Source organism: Apostichopus japonicus, chromosome 9 (genome assembly GCF_037975245.1).
Source record: "Apostichopus japonicus isolate 1M-3 chromosome 9, ASM3797524v1, whole genome shotgun sequence".
NCBI classification, from domain to species: domain Eukaryota; kingdom Metazoa; phylum Echinodermata; class Holothuroidea; order Aspidochirotida; family Stichopodidae; genus Apostichopus; species Apostichopus japonicus.
This window is the reverse complement of record NC_092569.1, coordinates 34,075,210-34,091,204: the sequence shown is the minus strand read 5'-3', so window position 1 is coordinate 34,091,204 and position 15,995 is coordinate 34,075,210. Positions and strand designations below refer to the sequence as shown.

At 32.4% G+C, this 15,995-nt stretch overlaps 1 protein-coding gene and 1 long non-coding RNA gene across 2 annotated transcripts; both read right to left on the bottom strand.

The window, feature by feature from the left end:
* Window positions 1-1,248: 1,248 nt before the first annotated feature.
* Window positions 1,249-2,963, bottom strand: LOC139973281 (uncharacterized). The gene is made up of 3 exons (XR_011795181.1): window positions 2,850-2,963; window positions 2,560-2,625; window positions 1,249-1,898 (listed from the first exon to the last, which is right to left on the bottom strand). It is a non-coding gene; the product is annotated as an uncharacterized lncRNA (long non-coding RNA).
* Window positions 2,964-4,139: 1,176 nt separating this feature from the next.
* LOC139974390 (uncharacterized) lies at window positions 4,140-15,086 on the bottom strand. Its single transcript, XM_071981511.1, has 16 exons — window positions 15,020-15,086; window positions 14,374-14,503; window positions 13,759-13,830; window positions 12,884-12,955; window positions 11,714-11,785; window positions 10,912-10,983; window positions 10,280-10,351; window positions 9,725-9,796; window positions 9,417-9,488; window positions 8,979-9,050; window positions 8,348-8,419; window positions 7,781-7,852; window positions 7,063-7,134; window positions 5,773-5,844; window positions 5,588-5,659; window positions 4,140-4,209 (listed from the first exon to the last, which is right to left on the bottom strand). Exons 2-16 carry the CDS (start codon window positions 14,436-14,438, stop codon window positions 4,140-4,142), a joined length of 1,071 nt encoding a protein of 356 aa, XP_071837612.1. The 5' UTR covers window positions 14,439-14,503; window positions 15,020-15,086.
* Between the last annotated feature and the right edge of the window lie 909 nt (window positions 15,087-15,995).

Sequence of the window (15,995 nt, the reverse complement as noted above, 5' to 3'; positions counted from 1 at the left end):
GACATTGACGGCACATTCCATTTCCATCAGCAAAAAGGCCAGGTGCACATGGACGGCATTTTTCTTTATTACCAGACCTCTGACACATGAACCCTTGCTTTTGGAAAAACGATGTTAGCACATTGAGATTGGCCCCAAAAGTCACTACAGGAACAAATGCGTTACGAACGCAAAACATGCATAAACAAAATAGGATAACACTAAGAACAGATAAGCGAGAACTAGTGATGTTAAGGAAGGAGATGAAAGAACTAACGAAAGGAAGACGGACTTACCCGAAAAAATTGTTCTTACTCCATGGGATCTGATTCAAATTTCCACAAGTCAAATATCTAAGTAGTAAAAAAATGCATTTTTTACTTTGAATTTGACATTTTTGGGGAAATTTGTGTAATTGTTTTTAGTGCAGTCAGTGTGATATGTTTTTGTTTAACTGATTAAAAAATCATCGGAAAAGAAATTGCTTAATTCAATCCTGATGCTTAGTGTAAATGCCACGCAATTTATGTTTCTATTAGAAATTAATAATAATAATAATAATAATAATAATAATAATAATAATAATAATAATAATAATAATAATAATAATATCATCATCATCATCATCATCATCATCATCATCATCATCATCATCATCATCATCATCATCATCATCATCATCATCATCATCATCATCATCATCATCATCATCATCATCATCATCATCATCATCATCATCATCATCATCATCATCATCATCATCATCATCATCATCATCATCATCATCATCATCATCATCATCATCATCATCATCATCATCATCATCATCAAAGAGATGACAGGCGCCCTCTAATTGTTACTTTCAACCCAAATCTTCCTCTTCTTAGCCAATCATCACATTTGTCTACTCACTCCAGATTAACTCCAACGAGCCGTCCATGAAATAAAAAACCACCATCGCCTAAAGACGTCTACCAAACCAAGGGTACCTTCTTGTGCGAGTTCATGTTCCACGTCTAAGTTCTTACCCTACATTCATTCAGCATGGTACTTTCAAATGTGATCGTGCTTCGAGATGCCTCGTCTACAGCCACGAGGTTGTTGAATCAAATTCCATCACCAGCCACACCACCCAACTCACACACAAGACTTAGGGTCACATCACTTGCACAACCTCTAATGTCATCTATCTGATATCTTGTAGACTTGGTGGCATCCATTATGTTGGCCAAAACTACAACCACGATCAAGAAGCGATTCCATGGTCTCAGATCTAAACTTAGCATCATGAAGACCGAGACTCCGGCTGGAGAACAATTTAACTTTCCCAACCATACCATTAATGACATGTCCCTACAGAGGATTGAGTCCTTAGGTAGCCGTCATGACGTAGTACAAATCAGAAGAGATAGAACGTGGATGCAACGGCTCTGCACCATTCAACCTAATGGGCTCAAAATTCAGGAAGGACATGGTTAACCTTGCTCCCCCTTCTAATAGCTCTCTTTACCACACTTTTCTGTCTTTGCCCTTATTTAGTTTACTCCCTACCCTCTTTCCTTAGTTCTCTCTTTGTCCCTGTACAGTTTATCTCCTGCCTCTTCTCTTCTCCACGTTGGTTCTTTCCTTTTTCTACTAATCATCTTACATCGTTTCCTTTTGCATTCACCCTGCTCATTAACCTGTCTGCATTATGTATGTTCATTAGTCTATTCTGTGTCTGTAACCTGTCATTCAACCCCTGAAGATCCTGCTAGGATCAAAACCTCAGGCCCTCTTACCTTTTACCCATTTTCGATTCGTGAATAAAGTCTGCCGGATTTCATTTAGTTATTGTTTCCACTACTTACATTGTTGCACTACTCATACCACGTAGAGCTGATTTAGATATGTTACTGATGTTGTTCTTGTATAAGTGTCTAAAACGAAAACAATGGAAACAATAAGGGGAATTGAAAGTGAGTGATCGAAGGAATACATCTTAAAGTGCTATTACTGTTATATGGTGGTAGTAATAAAACAAAACCAAGACAGAATCTCCAATGTTAACGACGACAACGATGTTTGATGCAACATGCGCCATAAAGCGTAAATATGCTTGGCTTCAAAGGAAGATTAGCTGACAGTTCGGTTAATCAGCATGTTATACTAAATATATCAGTACTGAAGTACCATATCCATTCAGATACAACTGTTTGTTCATTATATCACGAAATAACGTGAAGAAAATTGTTTCTTGTATTATTTCTCTTCAATTAATTAAGTTACGGGCGTAAGTGGGTTTAAATTGTACACTGTATCATTTAACATGATGTTATCAAATATTTTCTAAAGCAATTTAAAATTAAAGATTTAAAAAAAAAACATTGCATTTGGCGACATAAATTTCACTGAATAATATTTTCCGCCGACACCGAGCATTCCCCTAGGCCAATAAAGGAAACTTGCAGTTCATAAGAAAAAGTTCATAAGAACATAACGTTGTACTTGAAACAATTCATGTCAACATATTTATGTAGAAAATCATGACATATTGGACTATAAACATGTTTTAGCAATGTAACTAAAAATGTTACTTACATGTGTGAGACCCCGCTTCCAAAGCTGTCGTTCGTCAATTCCGTGATGGAATTTTCGAATAGATATCTTTAAAATTAAAATACCATGAAGTTGTTGGTTGTACATCACCACATCAATGCAAACTATAACTAAGAGACATATAATATGATATTAAAATTGAAACAATCAATTCCTCACTAAATTCCTGTCCGAATGTAAGAAACGCATGTTATCGGCCTACTCTAGTGAAATTATGTTGATAGTGGGAAGCTACACTAAACAGTAACTTAACACTAAGTTTTTCCACTTACACATCTTCAATAGAACTACCATTGAATGTCTGTTCCCCTATATATTTGATAGAATAGCTGTTGAGGAATCTGAGCAGGAGAAATTTAGAGAATATGAAACAGATTTGAATGGACACTCTGCAGCTGAAAACTTCACAGAAAAGAAATATAAATATATATATATATATATATATATATATATATATATATATATATATATTTTATATATATATATATTTATATATATATATATATATATATATATATATATATATATATATATATTCGGTATAATGTTTGTATACATATGTTAATAATTCACTTACATCTTTCTTAGATTTTGCAGTCCAGAAAACGACGTGTTGCTAAGGAAGGTAAGGTTATTCCTCTGTAACAGCAAATATTGCAGTCCGTGATAATTTTGTTTCCCACATGCCATCTGGAATTTCTGACAGTAAATTGTTTGACAGGTCCCTGTTGAAAAGCAATAATCATTAATCAAATTGCTTTCTACCTGCAAGGAACGGAAAGTCCATCCCTATTTGTGTGCTCTCAGTGACTGATGAGAAGTCTTTATTTCACTACGGTACTTGTATAACCACTAGTGCACATGATAGCGTTTAAACTACCAAGAATATAAGGATAAACGAATTTTACAAACTATATCCTACATCTAACACATTGCTCAGACATAAACTAGTTAAAAGTACAACTAATAGTAATAAGAGAAAACACGAATTATATTCCGCTTTAACCGTATATAACCAAATGCGACTACACTTTTCATGCCAAAAATGAATTCTTACTCCAAAAAAAGCCCACGCAAACGGTTTAGTAATGTCAGAATGTAATGTGCTGACATTCTTGTTTGCCATGACAATTAAGTCTTGGCTTCCTAAAAACTTGTCAAAAGTCGCATCAATCAAAATAAAACATGGAAACAATAATTAAAATTTGTTAGCGGGTTTGTCATGGTCTTACAAGTAACAGTTGAGCTGTAATTCACTAAAGACGTCCGCCGGTAAGGATGTTATGCTATTTCCCGATAACGTCCTGTAAATAAAAAAATGGAATAGATCCTGGCAATGTTTTTTTAACAAATGCACCGTTTACTTACTTGACATATACCAGTGTAATCAAATCATATAACTACAGTTATGTTCAAGTTTTTTAAAAGGGAAAGAGTGGCGGAGGGGAAGTGTGGTCAGATAAAACTGAAATTAAATAACTGAATAAACTGCTATGAATATCGTAACAAAATGAATACTTTTCATCTACAAAGGTACAAAAATACGTCAGCGGTACTTACAATTAGTGAATTGATGTTAGCCCATGTAAGTAAGCTTTGTTTAACATCTGAAAGTTGTTATTCGACATAGTCCTGTTTTGGAAAACAAATGCATGAGGTTTGTGATAATGAACATTTTTGAAGGGATTTGTGATACAAGAATTTTCGTAGCGCGGTACTTACTGTAAATATAATTCATTCATGATGGTCTTCTTCTTTGTTTGGTAGGAGGGACAGGGTGCACGTACATTAATGGTACACGTAAGAAAGAACATACCTTCTCAGAAACATCCCTGTAATGAATACATAATGGCTCTAATTTCAAATATATATATATATATATATATATATATATATATATATATATATATATATATATATATATATATATATGTGGTATCAAGTTTACTTTTTGCAGATCACGTGAATGAACTAGGCATTTTCACAATAGTTGGTAATCCTCATAATTTGAATTTAATAGATACAATCATTCCAGCCAATGACCGATCTTTAAATACACAAAAAAAACTACTGTAAAAAAATATTGTGTCCCGGAGATAGCATGTACCAATTTATGTCTTATTAAGTATTTAAGAAAGCTCTGTGTGTTTTATATCTAGTCGTTTTTCATTGTTCTTTTATATTATTTAGCTCTTTGAGTTTCCGTTTCAACTATTTTGCTTCGAATCACCTTGCATACAGAGAAAATACAGCTAAAGCGTAACCACTAATGAATATTTTAATTTCGTTTTCCTTTCTGCACATGAATCATACAATATATGGTACATATTTTCAAACAAATGCAACGAGTGCAGTGTAAAACAAACTCCGATGATGTTAAATTGCGAGTTTAAAAAATAACGTGACTCCTTTTTTATTATACATCAACAATTATTTATAACGCTGCGAGCGCCACGCAATAAACTTCTGTACTTGAAGTTAAAAACATGTTGTTAATATTTTGAAGGGAATTGTGATACAAGCATTTCAGCAGCGCGGTAGTTATACTAAATAGAATTCAGGGTGCACGTACATGATTGGAACACGTGCGGAAAGAACGGGCCTTTTCAGAAGCATCACTGCAATAATTAAATTATGGCTTTAATTACAAATATATATGTGATATCGAGTGTACCTTTTGTTCCCACTCAGATCACGTGAATGAATTAGATATCTTCACGATTAGTTGGTAAACATCATAAGCTAAGGATTGAATAGATACAGTCATTTGGGCAAATTACTGAATTTCCAATACCCAAAGGGACCAATGTCCACAAAAATGTTGTGTCCCACTGAGAGATGTAAGAATTTATGTCTCATTACTTAATTTGAAAAAAAATGTGTATGTTTATATATTGTCGTTTTTCGTTGTACTTAAACTTAAATGAATATGTTGTTAAAAGTATCCTTGCTGATTCCAAACCCTGATAATTAATAGAAATCTCTTAAAAGATCTACTTCGTATACGTACAGAAATTTGATCTTTGGAGTTACTCGGAAGAATCCAGTTGGTATTGTCGAAAGTAGATTGTTCCCTAGGTGTCTGGGAAGAGAAAAAACAACTGGTCCTGACATTGTACGAAAGCATGCTCAAAAATGATGACAACTTGGATAGTTGCAACATGTCTCATTTGATAAATTTATGGCTATACTTACAAAGATCTAAGACCAGAACAGTTGGATAATAACTCTTTGGGTAAGTACTTCAGTCCATTGTAAGAAATATCTCTGATGTAGTAAAATAAATAAAATCAATGTGGTATAGCAAAAGAAAATAGATCAATTTAAATGAATCAAATGTGAAAATGTATATTTTTGGTGATAAAATGAAATTGATCAAATCATTTACAAATATTGTATAACAATTTCTGAGATTCTGTTGTCAAATGGTTGGATTACGTTATACAAGCATTGGTTTGTTGCACAATTATCATACTCTAAGATTACATTGAAACACCTGTATTGCTTATACGGTGGTAAGAGCCTTATACTGTTTATAAATGCAAATCGTAGACTTATGTGTGTCGTTTTGCAGCTGCTTTTCACTTCAATTACTGTGTTATCGGCTTTTGTATATTCTGCTACTCTATATATATATATATATATATATATATATAAATATATATATATATATATATATATATATATACATATATACATATATACAAATATACATATATACATATATATATATATATATATATATATATATATATATATATATATATATATATATCAAATTGATCTCCCTATAGTAGATGTAGGAAGATAAGATGATGGGGTTTCAAATATACAACTGTATTGAACTGAAGAGACATATTTATCGTATAATAAATAAAAGTGCATATTCAGTGTTATCTACATATTTAAAAGGATGATTTTAGTAGAATTGTAGCATTGGTTGTAATAAAAAAAAAATATATGTTTCTACAACTATTCCACAGAAAAGCTATTACAATTGTGAATATCTACAATTTTCTTTCCAGGTTGTATTGATGATAAAGTCGGCACCTTGATAGAGATGTAGATGTCACAAATCCATCCTGTTAGTTTCATAATCATACCATATGATATCAATAGTATTTCTTTAACTTCCTTTAAACAACAGAGCATCCATGTATCACATCTAACAGCATTCGTCTTCAAAAATTGTGTAATACATTTAACAACAATCTATTTAATTCCAACAAAGAACTAAGTTTTCTATCATTGACTTTGGCGTTTTGTTTCAGAACCGGAATTCAAAGACTGTATTCAAACTTAAATAGCCCACTAACTGATTTGCAAAAGGCTCATGTCTCACAAATGAAAAGAGCCGGATACGTTTAAAGTGACAGAGCTATTTAATTGATTACTTTATTGCTTAATCTCCCTCTACTTAAAAAACATTTGTTAAGAGACGGAATACCAGAAGTCCAAACAATAATACGGTAAGTATAAACTAACAAATCCTTTAGATTCTTATTGTTTCTGAAGATCCCTTGCTGGATTTCAGTGATGAGGTTGTGAGAGATGTCACTGTAGACAAACAATGGAAGAAAACATGTTGTCACGCACAAACAAAGCAGATGTTATAAAGAAAATACACCAAAGAAAGAACCTGAGCAGAAAGGCAAAACAACCAAACGACTGATCCGCTCTTAACCTGTCCCGTCAGACGATCTGATCATCGTCAGGTGTGTATAACGATTGCCCTAGAAAGGGAACACATACCACACATGATCTTAGCCTAAACTCAGACAAGCTATTAAATCACAATCACAAGCACACAAAACAGATACAGATTGCCGTAAAGTATGTGTATTGTTGGTTGTAGAAAAGAAAACAAATGTTAATGATATTGTTCTGGAAATAATAAAACTGTTTTAGTTTGGAACAACGACTGTGATGGAATCTGGTTTCCTAACTGAAGTACAGAGTAATATAATGAGTAAAAATGCATATGCCTCAAAGAGTTCTGTTGTCGTAGAGCTAGGTAACTTAATATTAAGTTATGTTTCCCAGTTTCGAGCAAACATTTCTTTAATATTAACCAATTTCATATATATATATATGTATATGTATATATATATATATATTTGTGTGTGTGTGTGTGTATGTGTGTGTGCCTGTAAATTAGTTTTAGAGAGGTTTAGAGAGGATTATGATGACTATATAAACTTACATATCTGTTGCCATAATATTCCAAGAAAATGTATCAATATGGATGTGAGATATCCTATTTCGACCGAGTGTTCTAATTGGAATATTATGAAATGAACATTAAATCATATTAAAAATACATAATGAAAAGTTCATATAAACATGAAATTAAATAATATTTGGAAATATGTTACAAAATAATTGTTTATCACTGCATTCTTTTTCGTTATGCTTTTCTACCGACCATTGTACATTATTATGAAGGCTTGCATGTTTGTGTAAAGGTATTCTCAGGGGAATCTCTTACAAGATAAAATAATTAAAAACAGATGATTATAAACAAAACTGCTCAAACATCAATGAGTGATGATGAGTATAATGGTGGACCAAAGAGGCATGACTATAAAATTAGGGGCTTAGTGAAAATAGCAAATGTTACTATTACTAGTAAATGGGTTATTGCAGCACATGAAACTAAGTAATAATCTTTAATATTTTTGGTTTCGCTTAAATAGAGTTATTCTGGCATGAAATATCTACAAGGCATTAACAACGTCGACATTAAACCGTATGGAAACGCCATGCTTACATTTGATTAACTTTGGACAATGAAGAAAACGTTCTTGGTTTTAAGAAATGGATTTTATTTCGCGTCATGTCCCTGCAAATAAACAAATCGGTGGTAATATTATCTATATATTTAAAGTTACTATTTCTTGGAACGTAAAGTAAAGATGAATGCATTTTATGTAATGACACTGTTCGTTACGTCGCTTGATTGTTTAGAGTTGACGTTTCTATATGGAATATATCCAAACAATATATTGTGCACGTAGCAGTAGCGCAGCAAAAACTAGTCCAGAATCTCCCAAACATCATTCTGGTTATTATTTTATGGTGTTCAAGTTTCCAAATGTTCCATCTCTACACGCCCTATTAATTCACTCTCAGGCTTCCTCTATCGAGGACAGGATTTCGTTTTGATTTCCATTTTTGTACAGTGGGGGCTACGGGCTGCAGCAGATGGATAAATATTGTTGTCGTCACATTGTTACCGGCCAACGGGAATTCGAACCAGCCTTGTCGGCCTAGCTATATTTCTAGTAGGTGGAGATCATAATCATTATCATAGTTTTGACTTTTCGCAATTTATCACAAATGTCACAAATATCTTTGATTGAAAGAAGACATTAAACCCTTTGAATAACATTCACACTCACATCCTTTTAAGGTTTATCAAATTGACAAACATGCGTTCTGGTATTTCCTCTATTAAATTTCTTGACAATTGTCTGCAAAAAGAGCAATTCAGATATAAGATAACTAGGTATTAAATATTAAAATTGGAATGGTATTTTATTTTTGTTACTTGTAAACAAATTATTTACTCAGGTAATTATTCATTTTTGTGTATAATGTCTTCTGCTTCCTTTGAATACATGCGATGGAAATCCATTTCCATTCCGTACAACTCCTCTCCCAACTGATCCCTAACCCAATCACTCCCCACCTAACAACCTGTGCAGTTATAAGATTTCGCCTAAAAATAATACATATCAATAAAATTGACCTTTTCGTCACGTATTCGAAGAACAACATGAAACATGTCTGAATAAAAGAAACACAATTTTAGACAAAAGTTGTAAAGAAGAACAAACATCGTTGTCATGTTCGAAGTTTTCCAAAATAAAGTCTCCGATAGATTGACCAGTTTGTTGTTTGCGAGATCCCTGCAAAGAAAAGGAAAACGAAAGTTGACAAAAAACTTCAAAATGCCACAAAAAGACGTATAATAAGAAACTTCCTTCACAAGACATTTAGCACAAGTACTCCATTGATGCAACTCGAGTAAACCTAATCCAATTGAGTGAATGATCAGAGATCTATGGAAACAACTTTAACGATAAGAAAATAAGATTATGTAATTTGTATTAATAACGTAAATAACATATAGAGATAGACTTACAGTACTTTTATAGTCGGTGTGTAATAAACCACGTCCTCGTGTAAACACTCGAGATCATTGTTGGACAGCAGCCTGTGAATATATTTTTGTTCGAATACTGTTTTGCATTACGTCATCAAATCAACGAGTTGTGAGTACCATTTACGATAGCAAGAATAAAAAACGTTTTCTTTTTGAAACCTACTTTGTACAACATTTCGAAACTTTTCAATAAGGTAGCGAGCTGTGATTTGTATAGCTTATTTATAAAAAAAAATTAAAACCTCATTTCAATACCTATCTGTCAATACTTGGGTCCCTATTGACAAAAATGAACATATTTTAAGTAGTTACAATGTGTAAATAGTTTCCCTAAGGGACAATGATATGACAGGAAAATTGTCAATAAGGAGTTAATTAAAAAGCTTCCGTTACAAAAACAATTCACCTCTTGTAGGACTTTTATCTTTTCATTTAGCGAAATAATCAAGATAATTATGATGAAATTCTTAAATTGGAGTATTCGGTTATAAAAATCATTACGATATCACGAAATAATCATATACTTATACGAACAGAGCCTGCAGTTTCTCTTTGTTCCGAACCAATTTCTCCGGTAGCTCGACCAATTTGTTGTGACTAAGATTACTGCAAATAACAACATGGAATCGTTCAAAGCAACGGGTAGGAATGCGTCAAATTTACGTTTCACTGAAATACTAAACAGTTTAAAGTAAAGTAGATTTGTAAAAATTAGTGAAATTTACCTTAGGCTACAATTCTTGTTTCAGTGTATTTGAAAGAAAAGTCGTAGAATACAAAAGTATAACATCTCGGAAAATTAGGAATTCACTGTTTTTACAACATCAATGTGCATAATTAGCTAAAATGTATATATTAATAAATCTAACTAGAATTAAGAAAAGTTTTGTGTAATTTGTTCAAATGTGTTCGTTTACTAAATAATATTGAACATTCTCACTAGCTGCAGTCAATACACCTTGTAATCGCATCGTATTAAAAGACAAAAAAAAAAAACACACAGAAAATGTGTTCGTCTGTCACTATGACAACTATGATGATAAACAACGGCAAATACATCACGTGTACAAGCAGCATACACTTCTTTCTAGCAAAGTATAATCTTGTTCTCTCCGTTAATTTTGTTTTCTTGTTTAGATGTTTAATGTGAATTTAATATAACTCACATGGTTTTCAATTCCGTTGCTGTGAAAAAAGGATTCCAATGAATAGAAGTCAAATTGTTCATCAATAAATCTCTATAGAAAGAAAATTGAAAGAGTACTATGACAGCATCACGGATGATAACGTATATCTGTACGTGAGCAATAGTGTGATACGACCATGAAATACACAAATCAAATAAACTACCAGTAGTAAAAAAATAATAAACTGGCCGCTTATAACGCGCCATATCTGTCAACCTGACGCTCCTGTCGCAGGTAATGAGAACTATTCAACTACACAGTGCAGACTCGGCATGAAATGAAAAGTAGCAAAATAGAGTTAATCAAACATAATTAAGCGTTAGCTGCGGTAGCTACCGAAAGCTAGAAGGTAGCGAATTCCAGAGGGGTGGTACGGATCTGGAATAGGATCGGTGTCCTGAAGAATTTTGAGTTCTAGTCTAGTCTAGTCTTACTAAAACATTAAAACAAAGATGAAAAAAAGACAAATGTTTCATCTGTGTCCTCAAAATTATACATCAGATGACAATGACTTAATCTTGTATGAACGCAGTTTAAACTGTATTAATGTTTTTATTGCTTTTCAATTAAATTTTATTATTATTATAAATATAGCATGCCGATAATACGTTACTTAAATATGCTTTTGTTACCAAACATTTCACCTCTTGCAGGATTATTATCATTCCATTGGGCGGAATTATCAAGTAAAATATGCTGTGTACTTTGAAATTTTTAAATTGTTGTATTCGGTTATGAAATATTTTATGGTACTATGAAATTAAAATATAATAATACGAACAGCAATTGTAGTTTCTCGTTATTCCAAACCAATTTCTCCGGTAGTTCGACTAAGTTGTTGTGACTAAGATCACTGCAAGTAACAAAAATGAATAGTTAGAAGCAATAGGCAGAAATGCGTAAACCTTGCAACATTGTTCGTGAATTTTGCTCCGTTAAGTGTACGTTTCACTGAAATACTGAACAGTTTGAAGCAACGTAGATTATTGCATTGTAACAACATGACCAATAAAAATATGTTTGCCAATAAAACTTTCTTATTGAACATTGTCAGTTCTCACAAAAAAAAAAAAAAAAAAATCTACACGATTGTTCCTTTTACCTTAATTGTTTTTTTATGGTCGACTTTGTTTGAATTGTTCTACTAGAGACAACATTTCAGTAAGGATAGAAATCGTCAAGGAATCCAAGATTATATTTGTCCTTGTCATAGAATCCCATAAACGTGTGTACTTTACCATAGATGAACCGTACATGTTGTTTACACTCATGCTCACGCGATGTAGTACATATAACTGATGTGGCAACGAACGCTTACTTACATATTTCAGTAACATATAGTACTAATTGTTTAATTGTGCTAATTAAATTTGTTAATATGATTGTAACCTCTCATACTGTTAATTTTGCTTGGTTGATAACGTGTTATGAACATCTGTAACATCAGGGATAACTACCTATCACCGCATGGTATTATGACCGTACAATACATCCTCGTATGTTGTACAATGTTCCATATTACGTTACATTTTAACATATCCACGAGTTCTAAAACAAACAGAAACATTTGAACTTCTATTTATATTTTCAAAGTCTGAATTAAGTTTGTGAGCATTTCTTGAGTTCAAATTTTTTTGGATAACAAACATAAACTAAAGTAGGAAATTTTTTTCTTCAGCTAGGTAAGTCATTTTATTCTCTTCCAGCATCATCCTTTGAATGTAGATGCAGTGCACAACTGTCTTTGTGAAAGTAACAATATGAACCAATTGAGGCATTGCGGATAATTCACTGATTCCAGAAAGTATATATATATCCTCAACAGCTACAGTTAGGTCAAACCTAGTACATAAAATAAGGAAACACAATAGATAAGAAATAGGCAATTCCGTGTTTAACAATGAATATAAGCTGAATGAAGTATGATTTGAGACCTTGCTCCATAACTTACATTAGTTTAATCTTCTTGTTGAAAGCAAATGTGTCTTCAGACACACTGTTAATAATGTTATTCTGTAAGGCTCTGGGTAAATAAACAATCGGTGACGAATTTCGGAGCCATTAGTTTCATAAAAAAAAAACCTTCATATTAAATGCGTTTGAAATTAAAAAAAAACAAACATATATAACGTATTTACGTTCTTTCACTAACACTTAACCAATTTGCTCTATATTCAGTGCGTTTGTTACATGTGAAAAATTCTCGTTTCAAACTTGTTGAAATTTGTCGAAAAGCTATCTCGTTTCCACGATAATGTAACTCGAATATTGGAAACTCATTAAATATTTCCAACTATAACGTTAAGTGTTAAACTCTTCACAATTTCCTATTTTAGGGCTTAATGGGTTAACCCATTATTACAAGGGCTTAATGGGTTAACCCATTATTACAAGCCTACATCTATGATATGAGTTTGCAAAAATACCTATGGCCACAATCCTTGTTTCAGTGTCTTTGAAAACATGGTTTTAAAAAAAGGATTACATTTCGAAAATGTGCACGTGCATGATTTATAATATTAGGGTGGTTAAGGAAATATTGTTCATTGGTTTTCTTATACAAAATATTATGAAACCTCTTTTACTAGCTGCAGTCAATACACTTGGTAATCGCATCGTATTAAAGGACAAACAAGAACCAGGAGCTGATTGGACCACATAGATTGTCTTCATTTGTCACCATTGCAACTGCAATACAAATGTCACATATACCACGTGTCCAAACAACACACACTTCCTGGGCTGTTCTAGAAAAATTTAATCTCGTTCCCTCCGTTTTATTTATATTTGTATGTAGATATTTAGTATAACTTTAAAATAACTCACAAAGCTTTCAATTGTGTTGCAGTGATGAAAGCATTCCAATGAATAGCAGTCAAATTGTTCATTGAGATATCTCTATAGAAAGAAATTGAGAGAGAAATATGTCAGCAACAAAGATGATAGCTGATTTCTGTATGTGAGCAATACTCTGATACGACCACACAATACACACATAATATTAACTATCACTATAATATAACTAAAACATTTATATGCAAAAGATTACAACTGTTTTATCTTTGCTTTCAAAATAGTAAGCAAGCTTTGCTTAAAAATTGTTATGATGATATGAAAGTATGATATCAATACTAAACATCGGATGATATTGCTTTAATAATATGTGAACGCGGTAAGAAATATGGTGACAGTTTGTTCCTTAATTACATGATCCAAACAGTGGAACATATACTAGATTTTTATGCAGATATTTGACTGAAGCAAACCTTTTACAGAGTACCCGATACTCATTGCTGGTACAGTACCTATTTTTCATGTCCTGTAATGCATGTTCCCGTGTAACGAACACAGTAGTTGCTGTACCAGCTATGATTGCCAGATAATCATCGACAGTACGTTTCGCAGAATTACAAACGAAAAACGAAATCATATCAAACTTACATTTTTGTTACATTCGGAGGGATGTCCTTAGGGACATCGTATAGGTTCCTATTAGAACAGTCCATTTCGTAGTACTGCTGTGTGTTACAACAAAGGCATTTTGCAATACCCCCGCATGCCGTTCCAGGAACTTCAAGGGAATAAAATAATGCATATGTATATATATATATATATATATATATATATATGTATATGTATATATATATATATATATATATATATATATATATATATATATATATATATATATATATATATATATATATATATATATACAGGTCGAAATGCTGTGTTGCAAAGGATAGACATGCATGGAGGTCGAAAACCTGGTTGATACTATGGAAAAGTGATTGAAATAGTTTTTCTTAGATGCTTTAATATTCAATTTGGTTTAGAAACACGATTTTTTGTTGTTGCGGCAAAACCGCTTGAACTCCTTTGATGCTGTGATCATTTGTTTATGTTTTTCATGGTACATTAATACAATACTCCATAAAAACTATGTTATTTCATCGATTGCAATTATTGCAAATGATGTACTTATTCCCTATGATAGCAGTTAGTGTCGCACCATTTAATAAATAGTACACGTTAACAAGATACATTTACACAGTCACGTAGAAGTTATTTCATGCTTCAATATTACCTTTATTTCCTTTCACAATTATCTCAATGTGAAGAGTGTAAAGGCAAAGCAATATGGTCAAACTCTTAGCTTTCTGAAAGAAAAGGAAGACATATTCACCTTTCGTTTTAGAACTTGCAATGAATGAAACAATTTTTACTCTTGTTAAAAGGAAAGGGGAAGCTATCTACAACCTTTTCAAACATGTGAAAGTAAAAGAAAAATTCAGCGTTTATGTCACGATGTAAATTCAATTCTAAGTTGTCACGCAACACTTTTGAAAGGAAAGGAACAAGTTGAGCCAAGACCACTATATTACAGTCTATAGTATGTGTACGTTGGAACGTGAATTTCTTAACATCAATGTTGCAATTACAATTTTCATATAAGGGTGTCAACAGTTGTCGCGTCTTCCTAGGCAGGAGTTGTACTATGTCAAATGGGAAGGGTATAAGTCGACAAGTCGTAGTAAAACAAAGTTAATTGACAACCATGCAAAACAGTCTTATATGTTGATACCCTGAAAACAAATATTGCATAATTGTTTCTATGTAGGTTGTACCGCACATACATGTTATGTATTTTTTATTTGGAGTTTAACTGACTATTAGCAATCCGGCTCAACTCAGCAATCGAATCGAACAAAGAAAGAATAATTGAAAGAAATCAAAAGCCAAGAAGAAATCAAATATAAAATGAAAACAAAACAGGAAACATTTTGCTTTCAGCCCTAATTAATACAAATTAAGTTGAATTATCTCGTTATAGGAGTAATTCATTCCAAAACAGTATGCATGGAAACCAAATGGAACATAATCTTATAATGTAATATATCTTCTGTATTTTCGGCATCCAATATCGTGAGACCATTACGTATGAATTGCTTGCTCAAACATTTATTTTGCAAGTAATACGTTGTGAATATCTTCGAACCGTACGTTAAATAAAGTTCTTGTACCTAAGACGTTATCGAACATGTATTCTCTCACCCGTTCTC